The sequence below is a fragment of the Pleurodeles waltl genome, chromosome 9 (assembly GCF_031143425.1).
Source record: "Pleurodeles waltl isolate 20211129_DDA chromosome 9, aPleWal1.hap1.20221129, whole genome shotgun sequence".
In the NCBI taxonomy this organism is placed as follows: domain Eukaryota; kingdom Metazoa; phylum Chordata; class Amphibia; order Caudata; family Salamandridae; genus Pleurodeles; species Pleurodeles waltl.
This window is the reverse complement of record NC_090448.1, coordinates 31,726,300-31,749,271: the sequence shown is the minus strand read 5'-3', so window position 1 is coordinate 31,749,271 and position 22,972 is coordinate 31,726,300. Positions and strand designations below refer to the sequence as shown.

Genomic DNA, 22,972 nt, shown 5'->3' with positions numbered 1-22,972 from the left:
ACCGCCCGTGCTCTTGTATTTAAGGCCCCAAAAACAATTCTTCTTGCTAGTGTGCCAATCTCAAATTTGGGACCATTTTTTTAGAAGTCCATTCTACAGAATTGAGAGGCATGAGTCCAGAAAGCTATTAGCAGTTAAATAGAGAATTCAACAGAAAGGGTGTTGGATACTTCTAACTTCAGATTTCTCACTTTCAGAATACCAAAGCAGTCCCTCACCTTGTGGTGGGCCTCAGACCAAAAAGTCCAGAGGGCCTGGACAGCCAAAATGCCCTTCCCGTAGAATCTGGCTTTCAAGGCAGTAATGTTCCGATTGTGGCCTGACAAACATCCAGGACAGGCACTCCACATGGCAACGCACTGATAGTAGCCTTCGCCTGGTGGAATGGCATGCACTCATAGCAACCTTGGCCATGGTGGAATGGGCAGTCAATACTTCTGGAGGCTGTTTTTGGTCAACGTGTAAGAGATCTTAATGCAGAGGACTATCCACCTGGACAAAATGCTTATCCCCTCTGCCTAGCGCTTCTTTGCCACAGAGATCACCCACCCACTGGTCTTTGGTACGATCACTGTAAAACTCATTGCTTTTTTGGGATCCAAACAATGAAGTCTCCACCTTTTGAGGGGTGAGGTGGGGCAAAAGTCAGTCAGAAAAGTGAAAAGACAGCCGACGTCAAAGGGAGTCACAACCTTCAGTAGAAAGGCCGCTCTGTCCTCAATGCCAGTTTATCCAGAAAGAATGTGGTGTAAGGCGGGTGGACTGATGAAGCTTGAAGCTCACAAACACAACAAGCTGGTTCTCGAAATAAGAAAGACTGCCTTCAGAGTCAGGAGACAGAGGATAGTTGTACAATGGCTCAAAATGGGCATAGATGACAACCGTAAGAACAAAGTGATTCACTGGCACAGAAGGAGAAGTTTGCTTCCCTTTTTTATTAGATGATACCTTCTCATTAAAAAATGCTCCATTAAATTAATTGTACAGTTATCCAAACTACGTTTTTAAATCATTATCTAGGGTAGACAAACATTTTTGCAAAACAAAAGCTTGTTTTAAATGGTCATCTAAAGCTGTACAGAACACACTCAGAAGGTATGAAATCCCTCATCTATCACTCATTATTATTAGCAAATATTTACCAAGCCAGAGACATGCTTTTTCCAAACATAACCAAGTCTACTCACAGCGTGTTACCAGGTACTTACTTTGTGTTGAAAAACATAAGTGTTGTGAGAAGCGTGGCTGGGGAGTGAGCGCCCAGCTGCTTGCATTCCCATAACATCTCTTCTGTTACATGACTGGGAATTATATAGCCTGTAAAAATGAAGGAGAGGTTATCAAATGTATGAGTACATAAAGATTTAAATAACTACATCCCTTGACAAACCAAGGTACAGCAAATGCAGCTAATGTCAAATGAGGTGTCAGCATTCCATGTACTGAAAAAGTTGCCTTGGGAGTGGGGGAATAGGATTCATACCTTGCCCATCTGTTTATAAAAGGTGCAGGTCAATTAATGTAACCTGTTTGAAAGCCAAATGTACAGAATCTAAACCATTATCAAAATTGTGTGTTGCACTGACAAAAACAAGAGTAGTTACCAAGATTGGTGATACGTGGCTGAAAATCTTTAAGTACTTCATGGAACCATTCTGTGAACTTCACGTAGTAAGGATCTGAGAAGATGTCATCCACTCGCCCATTTCAGAAAGGTACTGTGAGATGGGAAAGAAAAATCAAAAGGTTAAAAACTGAATACCTGATGAGCAAGTCACTTACTTACCTTTGCAAATCTTTTTCTAGTGGAAAAAACTAACTGCAGATTTCTCACATTTAGAATATCCTTAGGCACCAGACTGGATTCTGAAGACTTCAGCACAGCCTCTGTGCACCAGTAGGTAGCATCATTGGGCACTGCATCGCCTTCATTCCACTCAGAAGTGGCACCTCCGATGCAAAGCCAAAAAATCGAATTGTACTTCCAGTGTGCAGATCTCTAACTTTGGACATTTCTTGATGGAAAATGGCCATTTTACAGAACAGGGAAGTGGGATAGTGGTGAGTGAGCATCCACCAGAAATTACCAAGTTAAGTAACTTGTTCTTAGGATGGTTAAGTACAACTGCAGATTCCTCACTTTTAGAATAGATATTGAAGCCATAACTACTGAGGTGGTGGGTCTCTCGAATGACTCCAACCAAAAAAGTCCAGCAGGACCCAAACAGTCATGCCCTTCCGGTCGTACCTGGCTGTCCACGCAGTAGTGCATTAAGATGTACATCAATATCCATGTTGCAACCTGACAAACGTCCAGTAAAGGACCTCTGCATGCCAACGCAGCCTTGGCCCTGGTGGAAGTGACCCTCAACCCTTCTTTTGGATTCTTTTTGACAATCATGGTGCAGATATTAATACAGAGGACTACCCATTTGGACAAACCGTGTTCCTGAATTGCTTTGCCTTTGCTTGCTGCACAGCATTCCACAAATCTGATCTCCCAACTGATGCTCTTTGGTAAAATTCATGTAAAAGAGGAGTGCTCTTTTGTCGTCCAAACAGTGACGTCTGTGAGGGGTGAGGTAGGAAAAAGAAGGTCGGAAGAAGTGATCGACTGCCCAACGTGAAAGTCACAACTTTGGGGGCTGTAGTTTTCAGCACCAGTTTGTCCGCAAATCTGGTTCTGTAGAGTGGTTGAACTGGGAGTTTAAAGCCCACTCAAGAGACGTGCTGAGGTTATCGCAATAAGAAGGACCACATTCGTGGTGAGTAGACGTCGAGGAACAGCAGTGCAATTCCTCAAAAAGAGTACATGTAAGGAAATGCCTCCTTGGCATGGTTGCCCCCTGACTTTTTGCCTTTGCTGATGCTATGTTTACAATTGAAAGTGTGCTGAGGCCTGCTAACCAGGCCCCAGCACCAGTGTTCTTTCCCTAACCTGTACTTTTGTATCCACAATTGGCAGACCCTGGCATCCAGATAAGTCCCTTGTAACTGGTACTTCTAGTACCAAGGGCCCTGATGCCAAGGAAGGTCTCTAAGGGCTGCAGCATGTATTATGCCACCCTGGAGACCCCTCACTCAGCACAGACACACTGCTTGCCAGCTTGTGTGTGCTAGTGAGAACAAAACGAGTAAGTCGACATGGCACTCCCCTCAGGGTGCCATGCCAGCCTCTCACTGCCTATGCAAGTATAGGTCAGTCACCCCTCTAGCAGGCCTTACAGCCCTAAGGCAGGGTGCACTATACCATAGGTGAGGGTACCAGTGCATGAGCATGGTACCCCTACAGTGTCTAAACAAAACCTTAGACATTGTAAGTGCAGGGTAGCCATAAGAGTATATGGTCTGGGAGTTTGTCAAACACGAACTCCACAGCACCATAATGGCTACACTGAAAACTGGGAAGTTTGGTATCAAACTTCTCAGCACAATAAATGCACACTGATGCCAGTGTACATTTTATTGCAAAATACACCCCAGAGGGCACCTTAGAGGTGCCCCCTGAAACTTAACCGACTGTCTGTGTAGGCTGACTAGTTCCAGCAGCCTGCCACACTAGAGACATGTTGCTGGCCCCATGGGGAGAGTGCCTTTGTCACTCTGAGGCCAGTAACAAAGCCTGCACTGGGTGGAGATGCTAACACCTCCCCCAGGCAGGAGCTGTGACACCTGGCGGTGAGCCTCAAAGGCTCACCCCTTTGTCACAGCCCAGCAGGGCACTCCAGCTTAGTGGAGTTGCCCGCCCCCTCCGGCCATGGCCCCCACTTTTGGCGGCAAGGCTGGAGGGAACAAAGAAAGCAACAAGGAGGAGTCACTGGCCAGTCAGGACAGCCCCTAAGGTGTCCTGAGCTGAGGTGACTCTGACTTTTAGAAATCCTCCATCTTGCAGATGGAGGATTCCCCCAATAGGGTTAGGATTGTGACCCCCTCCCCTTGGGAGGAGGCACAAAGAGGGTGTACCCACCCTCAGGGCTAGTAGCCATTGGCTACTAACCCCCCAGACCTAAACACGCCCTTAAATTTAGTATTTAAGGGCTACCCTGAACCCTAGAACATTAGATTCCTGCAACAACAAGAAGAAGGACTGCCTAGCTGAAAAACCCCAGCAGAGGAAGACCAGAAGACGACAACTGCCTTGGCTCCAGAAACTCACCGGCCTGTCTCCTGCCTTCCAAAGAACTCTGCTCCAGCGACGCCTTCCAAAGGGACCAGCGACCTCTGAATCCTCTGAGGACTGCCCTGCTTCGAAAAAGACAAGAAACTCCCGAGGACAGCGACCTGCTCCAAAAAGACTGCAACTTTGTTTCAAGGAGCAGCTTTAAAGACCCTGAAACTCCCCGCAAGAAGCGTGAGACTTGCAACACTGCACCCGGCGACCCCGACTCGGCTGGTGGAGAACCAACACCTCAGGGAGGACCCCCGGACTACTCTCCGACTGTGAGTACCAAAACCTGTCCCCCCTGAGCCCCCACAGCGCCGCCTGCAGAGGGAATCCCGAGGCTTCCCTGACCGCGACTCTCTGAACCTAAGTCCCGACGCCTGGAAAAGACCCTGCACCCGCAGCCCCCAGGACCTGAAGGGACCGGACTTTCACGGGAGAAGTGACCCCCAGGAGTCCCTCTCCCTTGCCCAAGTGGAGGTTTCCCCGAGGAAGCCCCCCCTTGCCTGCCTGCAGCGCTGAAGAGATCCCTTGATCTCTCATTGACTTACATTGCGAACCCGACGCTTGTTCTAACACTGCACCCGGCCGCCCCCGCGCCGCTGAGGGTGAAATTTCTGTGTGGGCTTGTGTCCCCCCCGGTGCCCTACAAAACCCCCCTGGTCTGCCCTCCGAAGACGCGGGTACTTACCTGCAAGCAGACCGGAACCGGGGCACCCCCTTCTCTCCATTCTAGGCCTATGCGTTTTGGGCACCACTTTGAACTCTGCACCTGACCGGCCCTGAGCTGCTGGTGTGGTGACTTTGGGGTTGCTCTGAACCCCCAACGGTGGGCTACCTTGGACCAAGAACTGAACCCTGTAAGTGTCTTACTTACCTGGTAAAACTAACAAAAACTTACCTCCCCCAGGAACTGTGAAATTGCACTAAGTGTCCACTTTTAAAGTAGCTATTTGTCAATAACTTGAAAAGTATACATGCAATTGAAATGATTCAAAGTCCTAATGTACTTACCTGCAATACCTTTCAAACAAGATATTACATGTTAAATTTGAACCTGTGGTTCTTAAAATAAACTAAGAAAAGATATTTTTCTATACAAAACCTATTGGCTGGATTTGTCTCTGAGTGTGTGTACCTCATTTATTGTCTATGTGTATGTACAACAAATGCTTAACACTACTCCTTGGATAAGCCTACTGCTCGACCACACTACCACAAAATAGAGCATTAGTATTATCTCTTTTTACCACTATTTTACCTCTAAGGGGAACCCTTGGACTCTGTGCATGCTATTCCTTACTTTGAAATAGCACATACAGAGCCAACTTCCTACAGTACACATAAGAAAATTAAGGGTAAAATTAAGGTCCCACTTTGGCATAACAAAAGGTATTAGGACAAAATGTTTGAGAAAATTTAACAGGTAATCTGAACAAAGACGGCTGATCACACAGACACCTTCAACACTGCCTGCTGCAAGTCCTTCCTGGGTGAAAGACAACAAAAAGTAACACACCAGACAGTAATTTGCAACAGCTCTGTTTTTCAGGTGCCATACCAAGCCCTAAACTTATCCGAAGCATCTGGCATAAACAGTTTTGGTAGAAGGATGCTTAGCCAACAGGTAGACATCCACCACTTGGAGATAGATCAAATGCAATCGTCTTTCACTGCTTTATAACATGCATGGGTGTGTAGACTGCACAGGCCCTGGTTCATGAACCTGCCCTGCTGCTGCAACAAAAGAACCTCTCGACATGGCAGCCTGATCGGAGGACAAATGCTCATGCCCAGGCTAAATGTGGAGCCACTAGGATGAATTGAGCCATTCCTGACTTTATACAGAACACAGGGCAAAAAAGTTACCTGCGGGAAGGCATTCAGTAGCCCCATGCTGCACTCAAGATGGAATGTGTCTCAGAGAGAGCCTTCTAGGAAAAGTCAACCTGCAAAAGTGTTGACACTGCATTCTTGCTAGTCGCGAAGAGCTTGAGACAGGACTCTCCCCAATGCTGGAAGACTCCCTGCGCCACCTCTGGGTGTAGATGCAATTCATGATCCGTTAGCTGTCATTGGCTGAGTTTCTCCAAGTGGTGTAGGATCAGTAACATGCCCTGATGATTCAGCCAGGATCAGAGGTGAAGGCCCTCTTGGCACAGAAGACAAGAGCCTTCTGCACCCTCCTTGTTGTAATACCACAAAGTGGTGGTGTTCTCCCTGAGAACGTGCACCAGCCTTCTCTTAAGCAGATAAACCTGAACAGCCAAGTGGATGGCCCAGAACTCCAACAGGTTGATGTGGAGATGGGTCTCAGCCGAAGGCCAGAGTGCTCTGATCTTCACCTCTCCGTGGTGACAACTTTCATTGCAGCAGTGATGCATCTCTCACCACTGTGAGCTCGGGGTGAGGAACACAGAAGCATCTGCCCCTTTTAATAGCAGTCTAGCACCCACCTATGCAGATGTTTTGCAGCCTCCTCCAAACCTTGGATGGAACGCTGCAGGTTCCCTTGGTGTTGGGCCCACTAAGACTTCAAATTGCACTCCAGAGCCCACATATGCCATCTGGCATAGTTGGCCAGCAGGATGCAAGAGGTCAATAGTCCAAGAAGCCTCAAAGCCATCCTCACTGAAACTCAGGATCAAGGTTGAAACACTGCAATCACAGCCTAAATGTCCTGGACTTGTTCCCAAGGAAGGTCCAAAAGTGCACTATTATCCAGGATGACACATTAGAGAGCACCTCTGCGGAGGAGTCTGGTATGACTTTGGCACACTGATCACAAAGCCTAAGATGCAAGGAGGTCATGGTTGCCTGGAGGTAGGTACGACTGACTGTGGCAAGCCTACCTTTAACAGTCTTTGTCAAGGTGGTGGAACATTACTACTCCCAACCTCCAATGCCTTGCCTTGACCAGCACTATTACTTTCGTGATTATCCTAGGGGCACAGATGAGGCCAAAAGGGAGCATGACAAAACGAAAATGCCTGTGGCTTACCTTGAACCACAGGTGGAGCCTCTAAGCCTACAGCACAGGAATATGCAAGTACGAGTCCTGGAGGTTCAACTCCTGCATCCAGCCTCCTAGGTCCAGTTCAGTTAGAACCTAGGCAGCATAAGCAAACAAAATGTCCTTCAGCAGGAAGAAATTCAGTGATCTGGGTGAAGGCCTCTGCCCTTTTTTTGGCACTCAGAAATACTGGGAGTAACATTCTCAAGATCCTGAACCTTCTGCAGAAAACAGACGAAGTGTCCCTGTAAGGATATGCCTCCTTGGCATGGTTACCCCCTGACTTTTTTGCCTTTGCTGATGCTATGTTTTGATTTGAAAGTGTGCTGAGGCCTGCTAACCAGGCCCCAGCACCAGTGTTCTTTCCCTAACCTGTACTTTTGTTCACACAATTGGCACACCCTGGCATCCAGGTAAGTCCCTTGTAACTGGTACCCCTGGTACCAAGGGCCCCTGATGCCAGGGAAGGTCTCTGAGGGCTGCAGCATATCTTATGCCACCCTAGGGGACCCCTTACTCAGCACAGACACACTGCTTGCCAGCTTGTGTGTGCTGGTGAGGACAAAACGAGTAAGTCGACATGGCACTCCTTCAGGGTGCCATGCCAACCTCACACTGCCTATGCAGTATAGATAAGTCACCCCTCTAGCAGGCCTTACAGCCCTAAGGCAGGGTGCACTATACCATAGGCGAGGGCACCAGTGCATGAGTACTGTGCCCGCTATAGTGTCTAAGCAAAACCTTAGACATTGCAAATGCAGGGTAGCCATAAGAGTATATGGTCTGGGAGTCTGTCAAACACAAACTCCACATCACCATAATGGCTACACTGAAAACTGGGAAGTTTGGTATCAAACTTCTCAGCACAATAAATGCACACTGATGCCAGTGTACATTTTATTGTAACATACACCCAGAGGGCACTTAGAGGTGCCCCCTGAAACCTTAACCAACTACCCCTGTAGGCTGACTGGTTTTTAGCAGCCTGCCACTCTCGAGACATGTTGCTGGCCACATGGGGAGAGTGCCTTTGTCACTCTGTGGCTAGTAACAAAGCCTGCACTGGGTGGAGATGCTTATCACCTCCCCCTTGCAGGAGCTGTAACACCTGGCGGTGAGCCTCAAAGGCTCACCCCCTTTGTTACAGCACCACAGGGCATTCCAGCTAGTGGAGTTGCCCGCCCCCTCCGGCCACGGACCCACTTTTGGCGGCAAGGCCGGAGGAGATAATGAGAAAAACAAGGAGGAGTCAATGACCAGTCAGAACAGCCCCTAAGACAACCTGAGCTGAAGTGACTGACTTTTAGAATCCTCCATCTTGCAGATGGAGGATCCCCCCCAATAGGGATAGGAATGTGACCCCCTCCCCTTGGGAGGAGGCACAAAGAGGGTGTAGCCACCCTCAGGGCTAGTAGCCATTGGCTACTGCCCTCCCTGACCTAAACACACCCCTAAATTCTGTATTATGGGGCTCCCCTGAACCTAGGAACTCAGATTCCTGGCAACCTAAGAAGAGGACTGCTAAGCTGAAAAACCCTGCAGAGAAGACGGAGACACCAACTGCTTTGGCCCCAGCTCTACCGGCCTGTCTCCCCACTTCTAAAAACAATGCTCCAGAGACGCTCTCCCCAGGGACCAGCGACCTCTGAATCCTCAGAGGACTGCCCTGCTCTAGGACCAAGAAACTCCTGAGGACAGCGGCTCTGTTCATCCAAGACTGCAACTTTGTTACAAAGGAGCAACTTTAAACAACCTGCGTTTCCCGCCGGAAGCGTGAGACTTGCTACTCTGCACCCGACGCCCCCTTCTCGACTTGTGGAGAACAAACCCTTCAGGGAGGACTCCCCGGCGACTGCAAGACCGTGAGTAGCCAGAGTTGCCCCCCCTGAGCCCCCACAGCGACGCCTGCAGAGGGAATCCTGAGGCTCCCCCTGACCGCTACTGCCTGACTCCCAGATCCCGACGCCTGGTAAAGACTCTGCACCCGCAGCCCCCAGGGCCTGAAAGATCGGAACTCCAGTGCAGGAGTGACCCCCAGGAGGCCCTCTCCCTTGCCCAGGTGGTGGCTACCCCGAGGAGCCCCCCCCCCCCGCATCGCTGAAGAGACCCCTTGGTCTCCCACTGATTTCCATTGGAAACCTGACGTGTGTTTGCACACTGCACCTGCCCGCCCCCGTGCTGCTGAGAGTGTACTTTCTGTGCTAACTTGTGTCCCCCCCCGGTGCCCTACAAAACCCCCCTGGTCTGCCCTCCAAAGACGCGGGTACTTACCTGCTGGCACACTGGAACCGGGGCACCCCCTTCTCTCCATTGAAGCCTATGTGTTTTGGGCACCACTTTGACCTCCACACCTGACCGGCCCTGAGCTGCTGGTGTGGTAACTTTGGGGTTGCTCTGAACCCCCAACGGTGGGCTACTTTGGACCCAAACTTGAACCCCGTAGGTGGTTTACTTACCTGCAAGAACTAACAAACTCTTACTCCCCCTAGGAACTGTGAAAATTGCACTGTCTAGTTTTAAAATAGCTATATGTGATTTATTTGAAAAGTATATATGCTATTGTGATTATTCAAAGTTCCTAAAGTACTTACCTGCAATACCTTTCATTTGAAGTATTACATGTAACATTTGAACCTGTGGTTCTTAAAATAAACTAAGAAAATATATTTTTCTATACAAAAAACCTATTGGCCTGGAATTGTCTCTGAGAGTGTGTTCTTCATTTATTGCCTGTGTGTGTACAACAAATGCTTAACACTACTCCTTTGATAAGCCTACTGCTCGACCACACTACCACAAAATAGAGCATTAGTATGATCTATTTTTGCCACTATCTTACCTCGAAGGGGAACCCTTGGACTCTGTGCATACTATTCCTTACTTTGAAATAGTGCATACAGAGCCAACTTCCTACAGTCCCACATAAAAAAGCTGAAATATAGGTTTAAAGTGGCATAGGGGCTGAAAGGAATGGCAGGGCATAACCCCATAAGACTATCTGCAGGACCCACCTGTTGGCTGTAATGGCTTGCCAACCATGGTGAAAATGAGTGATAATGCCTCCAATGGGGTTAACAAACTAAAGCAGTCTGCCTTACAGGTCTGGAAAGAGTGAAGTAGTTCTAGTCTCTTTAAAGCACTCTATGGCAGAGTCTGCTTTCTTGTCAAAGAGGCAAGACTTGTCAAAAGGCATTTCCATGAGTGATGCCTGATCATCATCTAAGAAGCCCATGGATCTCATCTACTGTGGAACCTGAGCACCACACTGGTGCAGACTGCTTTGCATACGCAGTCGGTTGTGTCGAAGTCTGACCAGGTCATCAATTTTTCTGCATCCTGGCCACCTTGAATGTTCTATGCCAAAGTAGTGCAAAATTGTTCTCGGACTGCTAGTAACATCTCAGTGGCCGTGACCCATAATGCTTGGGAGTATCTTCCCAACAAATAGCTGGTGTTGACTGATCTAAATATGAGGCTATTGGAAGAAAACATTCTCTGTCCAAAAGCTCCAATTCAATTTCGACTCTTTCCTGGGTGCTTGGGGGTGTGCAGTGGGAAAAGTAGTGGGGTCAACTCTGCTACAGGAGGCCCGTACTACCAAGCTCTCAGGAGTAGGGTGCTACTTTAGGAAGAAAAAGTCACGCGGGGCAGGTCTGTAACGGGTCAGCTGCCTTTATACGTGGGCAAAGAGCAGGTATTTTTATTTATTTTTAAGTGCCCATGAGGATGTCGGTCATGTCCTTGTTAAATTGTAGCAAGGGTTCAGATGAGGAATATCCGGATTATAGCACTTCCAGAAGGACGCTGTGGGAAATATTCCTCCCCACCATCACCACTCAAAGCTGGTCTGCTCTGGTCAGAGTTGGATCTGAACAGGTATTGAAGCACTAGAGGGCAGCTCCCACTCAAAGTCACTGTTCAATCATGATCAGAATATATGGGGTGGCCAGGCAACTAGAGACTGGGCTTGAGCAAGGCTTTGACCAAGGCTGAGATGGCCTCCTCTAGCAAAGCAGCAGGACTCAACATGGATCGCAATGCCAGGCATGGAGTCTGCTCAAGAGTTGGAGGTGAACCTGAAGCAGGTTCAAGAGGCACCAACAGCAAGGAGTGAGTAAAATGGTGAGGCTGGCACGAGGCCCTCTTGGACTTCTCGTATTTCTTTTTGGGTTTAGACTTACCATAACACTTGGATCGCAATGACAACTCATTGACACAAGAGTGGTTGCCAACATACAGCTTGGCTTTGCAATACCAGATCACCTTTGGGGGCATCAGGACACACTCTTTGCATGACTTAATTGTGGCCCGACCCCAAACACCTTTGTGGGGATCTATCACAGCCACCTTTCTGTGACAGTCCCTACAATGCTTAACCCTGTAGTTTTAGAAGGGGACACGATCCCTAGCATGCTGGAGAGAAATTTTGTAACGCAAAAAAAAAATTGTTAACTAACAGGAAAAAGTAAGGAGCTAGCTCTGGATTCACATACAAAAACACAGAAACAAAGGAACGGATATCATGCTCTTGGGTAACACCTATATGCAGCTCCATTCGTCATTTCCAGGGCGTAGTCGAGTTTGTGGGAAGACGCACAACTCCACTTTATGATGTGCAGGAGCTAAGCTGAAAAATCTCCTGGAACAAGTCTAGAACCTCAAGATATTCTAAAGGTGAGGAATCTGCAGTTAATGGTATCCATGAGAATGTCCTATTATGCCAAAGTTTCAGTTTTAAAATACATGTCCAGTTCAGAAAAAAAATAGAATAATAATAACTGTCGAAGAAACGAGATCCATCTGAAGCAGAATACACACAATGTTTTACTTAATTTATTGGGGATCAAATGACAGTCAATATTAAGTGAAAATATACTCCACAGAGGTAGCATTGGTAAATGTAATACCTAACTACCAGTATAGTGCTGTATACATAGTTAAAGTATGAAATGTAAACAGTAAAAATTAAAATAAGAGAAATAATGAATCCACCGATCAATTAATGTAGCAAACAATTCAATCCAAAGTGGCAAAAGGAGGATAGGCCCCATTCCTCTGTTTCTGCTTCATCCTAACCAGCGGGCACCCTACAAAACATGTAAAGGATGTAGAAAGCAGCCGCACCACGTTCATCCAGGGAACTGATGCATGACAGTCTCCCGTCTCATCCCAAGTGGTCCTAATAAGTCCCTGGGTTGGAAAGTTAATTAAATTAAAATTGTGAAGGTGTCAGAAAGTTGTTGTAGTAGGTCATGTCTTTCGCCAAATGCTCTATACTTTGGCATGTGCCCCTGTTCCAGGACCTTGCCACTGTTTTCTTGGCCAGCACAATCCCTACAAATCTGTGCACAACTACTGCCATACTTCCAGTATAACCCAACAGCTCTAGCAGTGGAGAGGGTTGTAACAGATGTTTAAATCATGGCTGTCAGTTCTTTGAACCCCTTACCAATATGCATGCTTCTCTGGGCACCACCACTCAAACTCCATGATGTCTGCTCTGAAAATCTTCCCCATCTTGCTTACAGCTGAAAGCCCATTGCTCTTCATTTAAATGAGCACCTGGCCCACTCCTTCAGTCATGTCTGGCCTTCTATACCCTACCATCTGATCACAAAATTGTGCTGTAGCATAGTGACACCAGTTCCCCCCTGCCAGAGTTGGTAAATACATGCCTATCCAACTCAAATATAGAGTACTTCAGAGAAGGAAGCTAAGCAGGACATCACCATCCATGTAAGTGAAGGACCAGCAGAAAAATATATGTGGCCCGACCTAATGACCCTACCTAAATCTTTGAAATGGGGTACAGACAATCTTATCTGGTAAGATAATGCTACAGTCTTAACAATCCAACCTTAGTTGTCATGAGTGCACCTTAGGCTCTAGTATAGGGGCACCATGGATCCCTTCCAGAGGGGAACACATGCAAACTGTAGGAAGTTGGCTCTGTATGTGCTATTTCAAAGTAAGGAATAGCATGCACAGAGTCCAAGGGTTCCCCTTAGAGGTAAGATAGTGGCAAACAGAGATAATACTAATGCTATATTTTGTGGTAGTGTGGTCAAGCAGTAGGCTTATCAAAGGAGTAGTGTTAAGCATTTGGTGTACATACACACAGGCAATAAATGAGGAACACACACTCAGAGACAATTCCAGCCAATAGTTTTTTGTATAGAAGAAAATCTTTTCTTAGTTTATTTTAAGAACCACAGGTTCAAATTCTACATGTAATATCTCTTTTGAAAGGTATTGCAGGTAAGTACTTTAGGAACTTTGAATAATTACAGTAGCATATATACTTTTCACATAAAACACATATAGCTGTTTTAAAAGTGGACAGTGCAATTTTCACAGTTCCTGGGGGAGGTAAAGTATTGTTAGTTTTTGCAGGTAAGTAACCCACCTACAGGGTTCAGATTTGGGTCCAAGGTAGCCCACCGTTGGGGGTTCAGAGCAACCCCAAAGTTACCACACCAGCAGCTCAGGGCCGGTCAGGTGCAGAGGTCAAAGAGGTGCCCAAAACACATAGGCTTCAATGGAGAGAAGGGGGTGCCCCAGTTCCAGTCTGCCAGCAGGTAAGTACCCGCGTCTTCGGAGGGCAGACCAGGGGGGTTTTGTAGGGCATCGGGGGGGGGGGGGGGGGGGGGGGGGGGGGACGGACACAGGTCAGCACAAAAAGTACACCCTCAGCAGCGCGGGGGCGGCCGGGTGCAGTGTGCAAACACACGTCCGGTTTTCAATGAGAGACCAAGGGGTCTCTTCAGTGGTGCAGGCAGGCAAGGGGGGGGGGGGGGCTCCTCGGGGTAGCCACCACCTGGGCAAGGGAGAGGGCCTCCTGGGGGTCACTCCTGCACTGGAGTTCCGTTCCTTCAGGTCCTGGGGGCTGCAGGTGCAGGGTCTTTTCCAGGCGTCGGGATTTCAGAGTCAAGCAGTCGCGGTCAGGGGGAGCCTCGGGATTCCCTCTGCAGGCGTCGATGTGGGGGCTCAGGGGGGACAACTTTGGTTACTCACAGTCTTGGAGTCGCCGGAGGGTCCTTCCTGTAGCGTTGTTTCTCCACCAGTCGAGTCGGGGTCGCCGGGTGCAGTGTTGCAAGTCTCACGCTTCTTGCGGGGATTGCAGAGGTCTTTAAATCTGCTCCTCTGTAACAAAGTTGCAGTCTTTTTGGAACAGGGCCGCTGTCCTCGGGAGTTTGTTTCTTTTGAAGCAGGGCAGTCCTCTGAGGATTCAGAGGTCGCTGGTCCTGGGGAAAGCGTCGCTGGAGCAGGTTTCTTTAGAAGGCAGAAGACAGGCCGGTAGGACTGGGGCCAAAGCAGTTGGTGTTTTCTTTTCTTCTTCTGCAGGGGTCTTTCAGCTCAGCAGTCTTCTTCTGGTAAGTTGCAGGAATCTAAATTCTTAGGTTCAGGGGAGCCCTTAAATACTAAATTTAAGGGTGTGTTTAGGTCTGGGAGGGCAGTAGCCAATGGCTACTGTCCTTGAGGGTGGCTACACCCTCTTTGTGCCTCCTCCCTGAGGGGAGGGGGGCACATCCCTAATCCTATTGGGGGAATCCTCCATCTGCAAGATGGAGGATTTCTAAAAGTCAGAGTCACCTCAGCTCAGGACACCTTAGAGGCTGTCCTGACTGGCCAGTGACTCCTCCTTGTTTTTCTCATTATCTCTCCTGGACTTGCCGCCAAAAGTGGGGGCTGGGTCCAGGGGGCGGGCATCTCCACTAGCTGGAGTGCCCTGGGGCATTGTAACACGAAGCTTGAGCCTTTGAAGCTCACTGCTAGGTGTTACAGTTCCTGCAGGGGGGAGGTGTGAAGCACCTCCACCCAGAGCAGGCTTTGTTTCTGTCCTCAGAGAGCACAAAGGCTCTCACCGTATGGGGTCAGAAACTCGTCTCTCAGCAGCAGGCTGGCACAGACCAGTCAGTCCTGCACTGAACAATTGGGTAAAATACAGGGGGCATCTCTAAGATGCTTTCTGTGTGCATTTTTTAATGAATCCAACACTGGCATCAGTGTGGGTTTATTATTCTGAGAAGTTTGATACCAAACTTCCCAGTATTCAGTGTAGCCATTATGGAGCTGTGGAGTTCGTTTTTGACAGACTCCCAGCCCATATACTCTTATGGCTACCCTGCACTTACAATGTCTAAGGTTTTGCTTAGACACTGTAGGGGCATAGTGCTCATGCACCTATGCCCTCACCTGTGGTATAGTGCACCCTGCCATAGGGCTGTAAGGCCTGTTAGAGGGGTGACTTACCTATACCACAGGCAGTGTGAGGTTGGCATGGCACCCTGAGGGGAGTGCCATGTCGACTTAGTCATTTTCTCCCCACCAGTAAACACAAGCTGGCAAGCAGTGTGTCTGTGCTGAGTGAGGGGCCCCTAGGGTGGCATAAGATATGCTGCAGCCCTTAGAGACCTTCCCTGGCAACAGGGCCCTTGGTACCAGGGGTACCAGTTACAAGGGACTTACCTAGGTGCCAGGGTTGTGCCAACTGTGGAAACAATGGTACATTTTAGGTGAAAGAACACTGGTGCTGGGGCCTGGTTAGCAGGGTCCCAGTACACTTCTCAGTCAAGTCAGCATCAGTATCAATCAAAACGTGGGGGTGTAACTGCAACAGGGAGCCATTTCTTTACACAAACAGACAGATTTTGACCTACTAGGCCTAGTCAATGATGGACAGCTAGAATCATATGGGCCACACCTCGGCATGTTTAGCACATGTAGGGAATCTACAGCAACAAAGTGGCGGATGGATGCTTGAATTAATCTTAGCCACTGACACTCGCTAAGACTGAAATTCCAGACCATCGTTTTCCATCTGCAGTGCCACGCTAGATCAAAACTTGCCATATGCAAGCAGCACAAATAGCCCAGCCTGAACTACATAGACTGGTTAAGTTCAGCCTATCACAGACTGGCTTCAGTGAACAGAAGCCTCATCAGTGAGGTACAAGTCACTTAAGCTCTATTCTGACAAGGCTGGACTGGTTCTATTAGAAAAGTACTATGGCTTTTTGCATAGCTGGCTACTACTGTCGCAAGCAGCACAGGGGGGAAAAAAAAGTAAAATTATGTACTGGGATGCAGAGTAGCTACCTGGGCCCAGATCAATTAAAGCATTCCACTCATCACTTTTTGATTTTTCTCTTATGGCATGGCAGCACCAAAATGTCCTCCAGCCAATCTGCAACTATTTGCCCATATTCATTTTGGCATTAAATGTCAATGGCTTTGGAGAATGCCAGAGCCAGGATGACAGAAGTATGTACAAAAGAGATAAACCAATAGAGAATTACCACCATCTTCATTATGAATGTAGTTCCTGCCACTGATATGTTCATTGTTGAATGATGGGTGCCTCTGCCTAATTAACAAATAACAGAATGACATCTGCACACACAGATATTTATGCTGACATATCAAGACCCTGTCCGCAAAGGTAATTTAAGAAGGGCAAAGGCTAGGAGCTCTAGCACAACTGCTGAGTACTGAGGAAAGGGGCAATCGTAATGGGTGCCTGTAGGAAGTTGGCTCTGTATGTGCTATTTCAAAGTAAGGAATAGCATGCACAGAGTCCAAGGGTTCCCCTTAGAGGTAAAATAGTGGTAAAAATAGATAATACTAATGCTCTATTTTGTGGTAGTGTGGTCGAGCAGTAGGCTTATCCAAGGAGTAGTGTTAAGCATTTGTTGTACATACACATAGACAATAAATGAGGTACACACACTCAGAGACAAATCCAGCCAATAGGTTTTGTTATAGAAAAATATCTTTTCTTAGTTTATTTTAAGAACCACAGGTTCAAATTTAACATGTAATATCTTGTTTGAACGGTATTGCAGGTAAGTACATTAGGAACTTTGAATCATTTCAATTGCATGTATACTTTTCAAGTTATTCACAAATAGCTATTTCAAAAGTGGACACAGTGCAATTTTCACAGTTCCTGGGGGAGGTAAGTTTTTGTTAGTTTTACCAGGTAAGTAAGACACTTACAGGGTTCAGTTCTTGGTCCAAGGTAGCCCACCGTTGGGGGTTCAGAGCAACCCCAAAGTTACCACACCAGCAGCTCAGGGCCGGTCAGGTGCAGAGTTCAAAGTGGTGCCCAAAACGCGTAGGCTATAATGGAGAGAAGGGGGTGCCCCGGTTCCGGTCTGCTTGCAGGTAAGTACCCGCGTCTTCGGAGGGCAGACCAGGGGGGTTTTGTAGGGCACCGGGGGGGGGGACACAAGCCCACACAGAAATTTCACCCTCAGCGGCGCGGGGGCGGCCGGGTGCAGTGTTAGAACAAGCGTCGGGTTCGCAATGGAAGTCAATGAGAGATCAAGGGATCTCTTCAGCGCTGCAGGCAGGCAAGGGGGGGCTTCCTTGGGGAAACCTCCACTTGGGCAAGGGAGAGGGACTCCTGGGGGTCACTTCTGCAGTGAAAGTCCGGTCCTTCAGGTCCTGGGGGCTGCGGGTGCAGGGTCTTTTCCAGGCGTCGGGACTTAGGTTTCAGAGAGTCGCGGTCAGGGGAAGCCTCGGGATTCCCTCTGCAGGCGGCGCTGTGGGGGCTCAGGGGGGACAGGTTTTGGTACTCACAGTCGTAGAGTAGTCCGGGGGTCCTCCCTGAGGTGTTGGTTCTCCACCAGCCGAGTCGGGGTCGCCGGGTGCAGTGTTGCAAGTCTCACGCTTCTTGCGGGGAGATTGCAGGGTTCTTTAAAGCTGCTTCTTGAAACAAAGTTGCAGTCTTTTTGGAGCAGGTCCGCTGTCCTCGGGAGTTTCTTGTCGTCGTCGAAGCAGGGCAGTCCTCAGAGGATTCAGAGGTCGCTGGTCCCTTTGGAAGGCGTCGCTGGAGCAGAGTTCTTTGGAAGGCAGGAGACAGGCCGGTGAGTTTCTGGAGCCAAGGCAGTTGTTGTCTTCTGGTCTTCCTCTGCAGGGGTTTTCAGCTGGGCAGTCCTTCTTCTTGTTGTTGCAGGAATCTAATTTTCTAGGGTTCAGGGTAGCCCTTAAATACTAAATTTAAGGGCGTGTTTAGGTCTGGGGGGTTAGTAGCCAATGGCTACTAACCCTGAGGGTGGGTACACCCTCTTTGTGCCTCCTCCCAAGGTGAGGGGGTCACAATCCTAACCCTATTGGGGGAATCCTCCATCTGCAAGATGGAGGATTTCTAAAAGTTAGAGTCACCTCAGCTCAGGACACCTTAGGGGTTGTCCTGACTGGCCAGTGACTCCTCTTTGTTATTCTCATTATTTTCTCCGGCCTTGCCGCCAAAAGTGGGGGCTGGGGCCGGAGGGGGCGGGCAACTCCACTAGCTGGAGTGTCCTGCGGTGCTGTGACAAAGGGGTGAGCCTTTGAGGCTCACCGCCAGGTGTTACAGCTCCTGCCTGGGGGAGGTGTTAGCATCTCCACCCAGTGCAGGCTTTGTTACTGGCCTCAGAGTGACAAAGGCACTCTCCCCATGGGGCCAGCAACATGTCTCTAGTGTGGCAGGCTGCTGGAACTAGTCAGCCTACACAGACAGTCGGTTAAGTTTCAGGGGGCACCTCTAAGGTGCCCTCTGGGGTGTATTTTGCAATAAAATGTACACTGGCATCAGTGTGCATTTATTGTGCTGAGAAGTTTGATACCAAACTTCCCAGTTTTCAGTGTAGCCATTATGGTGCTGTGGAGTTTGTGCTTGACAAACTCCCAGACCATATACTCTTATGGCTACCCTGCACTTACAATGTCTAAGGTTTTGTTTAGACACTGTAGGGGTACCATGCTCATGCACTGGTACCATCACCTATGGTATAGAGGGGTGTCTTACCTATACTGCATAGGCAGTGAGAGGCTGGCATGGCACCCTGAGGGGAGTGTCATGTCGACTTACTCGTTTTGTCCTCACTAGCACACACAAGCTGGCAAGCAGTGTGTCTGTGCTGAGTGATATGTCTCCAGGGTGGCATAAGACATGCTGCAGCCCTTAGAGACCTTCCTTGACATCAGGGCCCTTGGTACTAGAAGTACCAGTTACAAGGGACTTATCTGGATGCCAGGGTCTGCCAATTGTGGATACAAAAGTACAGGTTAGGGAAAGAACACTGGTGCTGGGGCCTGGTTAGCAGGCCTCAGCACACTTTCAATTGTAAACATAGCATCAGCAAAGGCAAAAAGTCAGGGGGCAACCATGCCAAGGAGGCATTTCCTTACACAACCCCCCCCCCCCCCCAAACGAAAGAGGATGAGACTAACCTCTCCCAAGAGAGTCTTCATTTTCTAAGTGGAAGAACCTGGAAAGGCCATCTGCATTGGCATGGGCAGTCCCAGGTCTGTGTTCCACTATAAAGTCCATTCCCTGTAGGGAGATGGACCACCTCAACAGTTTAGGATTTTCACCTTTCATTTGCATCAGCCATTTGAGAGGTCTGTGGTCAGTTTGAACTAGGAAGTGAGTCCCAAAGAGGTATGGTCTCAGCTTCTTCAGGGACCAAACCACAGCAAAGGCCTCCCTCTCAATGGCACTCCAACACTGCTCCCTGGGGAGTAACCTCCTGCTAATGAAAGCAACAGGCTGGTCAAGGCCATCATCATTTGTTTGGGACAAAACTGCCCCTATCCCATGTTCAGAGGCATCTGTCTGCACAATGAACTGCTTAGAATAATCTGGAGCTTTTAGAACTGGTGCTGAGCACATTGCTTGTTTCAGGGTGTCAAAGGCCTGTTGGCATTCCACAGTCCAGTTCACTTTCTTGGGCATTTTCTTGGAGGTGAGTTCAGTGAGGGCTGTCACAATGGATCCATATCCCTTCACAAACCTCCTGTAATACCCAGTCAAGCCAAGGAATGCCCTGACTTGAGTCTGGGTTTTTGGAGCTACCCAGTCCAGAATAGTCTGGATCTTGGGTTGGAGTGGCTGAACTTGGCCTCCACCTACAAGGTGGCCCAAGTAAACCACAGTTCCCTGCCCTATCTGGCATTTGGATGCCTTGATAGAGAGGCCTGCAGATTGCAGAGCCTTCAAAACCTTCTTCAGGTGGACCAGGTGATCCTGCCAGGTGGAGCTAAAGACAGCAATATCATCAAGATAAGCTGTGCTAAAGGCCTCCAAACCAGCAAGGACTTGATTCACCAACCTTTGGAAGGTGGCAGGGGCATTCTTTAAACCAAAGGGCATAACAGTAAACTGATAATGCCCATCAGGGGTGGAGAATGCTGTTTTCTCTTTTGCTCCAGGTGTCATTTTTATTTGCCAGTACCCTGCTGTCAAGTCAAAGGTACTTAAGAATTTGGCAGCACCTAATTTGTCTATGAGCTCATCAGCTCTAGGAATTGGATGAGCATCTGTCTTGGTGACAGAGTTAAGCCCTCTGTAGTCCACACAAAACCTCATCTCTTTCTTTCCATCTTTGGTGTGAGGTTTGGGGACTAAGACCACTGGGCTAGCCCAGGGGCTGTCAGAGCGCTCAATTACTCCCAATTCCAGCATCTTGTGGACTTCCACCTTGATGCTTTCCTTAACATGGTCAGACTGTCTAAAGATTTTGTTTTTGACAGGCATGCTGTCTCCTGTGTCCACATCATGGGTACACAGGTGTGTCTGACCAGGGGTTAAGGAGAAGAGTTCAGGAAACTGTTGTAGGACTCTCCTACAATCAGCTTGCTGTTGGCCAGAGAGGGTGTCTGAGTAGATCACCCCATCTACTGAGCCATCTTTTGGGTCTGATGATAGAAGATCAGGGAGAGGTTCACTCTCTGCCTCCTGATCCTCATCTGTTACCATCAACAGATTCACATCAGCCCTGTCATGGAAGAGCTTAAGGCGGTTCACATGGATCACCCTCTTGGGGCTCCTGCTTGTGCCCAGGTCCACCAGGTAGGTGACCCGACTCTTCCTTTCTAGCACTGGGTAAGGGCCACTCCATTTGTCCTGGAGTGCCCTGGGAGCCACAGGCTCCAGAACCCAGACTTTCTGCCCTGGTTGGAACTCAACCATTGCAGCCTTTTGGTCATACCAAAACTTCTGGAGCTGTTGGCTGGCCTCAAGGTTTTTGGTTGCCTTTTCCATGTACTCTGCCATTCTAGAGCGAAGGCCAAGTACATAGTCCACTATGTCTTGTTTAGGCTCATGAAGAGGTCTCTCCCAGCCTTCTTTAACAAGAGCAAGTGGTCCCCTTACAGGGTGACCAAACAGAAGTTCAAAGGGTGAGAATCCTACTCCCTTCTGTGGCACCTCTCTGTAAGCAAAAAGCAGACATGGCAAGAGGACATCCCATCTCCTTTTGAGTTTTTCTGGGAGCCCCATGATCATGCCTTTTAATGTCTTGTTGAATCTCTCAACTAAGCCATTAGTTTGTGGATGGTATGGTGTAGTGAATTTGTAAGTCACTCCACACTCATTCCACATGTGTTTTAGGTATGCTGACATGAAGTTGGTACCTCTGTCAGACACCACCTCCTTAGGGAAACCCACTCTGGTAAAGATACCAATGAGGGCCTTGGCTACTGCAGGGGCAGTAGTCGACCTAAGGGGAATAGCTTCAGGATACCTAGTAGCATGATCCACTACTACTAGGATGTACATATTTCCTGAGGCTGTGGGAGGTTCCAGTGGACCAACTATGTCCACACCCACTCTTTCAAAGGGGACCCCCACCACTGGAAGTGGGATGAGGGGGGCCTTTGGGTGCCCACCTGTCTTACCACTAGATTGACAGGTGGGGCAGGAGAGGCAAAACTCCTTAACCTTCTGGGACATATTGGGCCAGTAGAAGTGGTTGACTAACCTCTCCCACGTCTTGGTTTGTCCCAAATGCCCAGCAAGGGGAATATCATGGGCCAAGGTCAGAATAAACTCTCTGAACGACTGAGGCACTACCACTCTCCTAGTGGCACCAGGTTTGGGGTCTCTGGCCTCAGTGTACAGGAGTCCATCTTCCCAATAGACCCTATGTGTTCCATTTTTCTTGCCTTTGGACTCTTCAGCAGCTTGCTGCCTAAGGCCTTCAAGAGAGGGACAGGTTTCTTGTCCCTTACACAGCTCTTCCCTTGAGGGTCCCCCTGGGCCCAAGAGCTCAACCTGATAAGGTTCAAGCTCCAAAGGCTCAGTTCCCTCAAAGGGCAGAACTTCTTCCTGAGAAGAGAGATTCTCTTTTTCTGACTGTGTTGCAGTTGGTTTCCCAACTGACTTTCCTTTTCTCTTGGTAGGCTGGGCCTTTCTTCCAGACTCCAGCTCTACTTTTTCACCCTGTGCCTTGCATTGTGCTCTTGTTTTTACACACACCAGTTCAGGGATACCCAGCATGGCTGCATGGGTTTTTAGTTCTACCTCAGCCCATGCTGAGGACTCCAGGTCATTTCCAAGCAGACAGTCTACTGGGATGTTTGAGGAGACCACCACCTGTTTCAGGCCATTGACCCCTCCCCATTCTAAAGTTACCATTGCCATGGGATGTGCTTTAGTCTGATTGTCAGTGTTGGTGACTGTATAAGTTTTTCCAGTCAGGTATTGGTCAGGGGAAACCAGTTTCTCTGTCACCATGGTGACACTGGCACCTGTATCCCTCAGGCCCTCTACACTTGTCCCATTAATAAAGAGCTGCTGCCTGTATTTTTGCATGTTAGGCGGCCAGGCAGCTAGTGTGGCTAAATCCACCCCACCCTCAGAGACTAGAGTAGCTTCAGTGTGGACCCTGATTTGCTCTGGGCACACTGTTGATCCCACTTGGAGACTAGCCATTCCAGTGTTACCTGGATTGGAGTTTGGAGTGGAACCTTTCTTGGGACAGGCCTTGTCTCCAGTTTGGTGTCCAGACTGACTACAGTTTCGACAC

The 22,972-nt window shown here is 48.6% G+C and overlaps 1 protein-coding gene across 1 annotated transcript in view; it reads right to left on the bottom strand.

Annotated features, from left to right (window-relative positions):
- QRICH1 (glutamine rich 1) overlaps positions 1 to 22,972 on the bottom strand; it is a 259,056-nt gene that overhangs the window by 70,111 nt on the left and 165,973 nt on the right. The window contains 2 exon segments of the mRNA XM_069206198.1: positions 1,209 to 1,317; positions 1,605 to 1,718. Coding sequence (XP_069062299.1) covers positions 1,209 to 1,317; positions 1,605 to 1,718 — 223 coding nt within the window.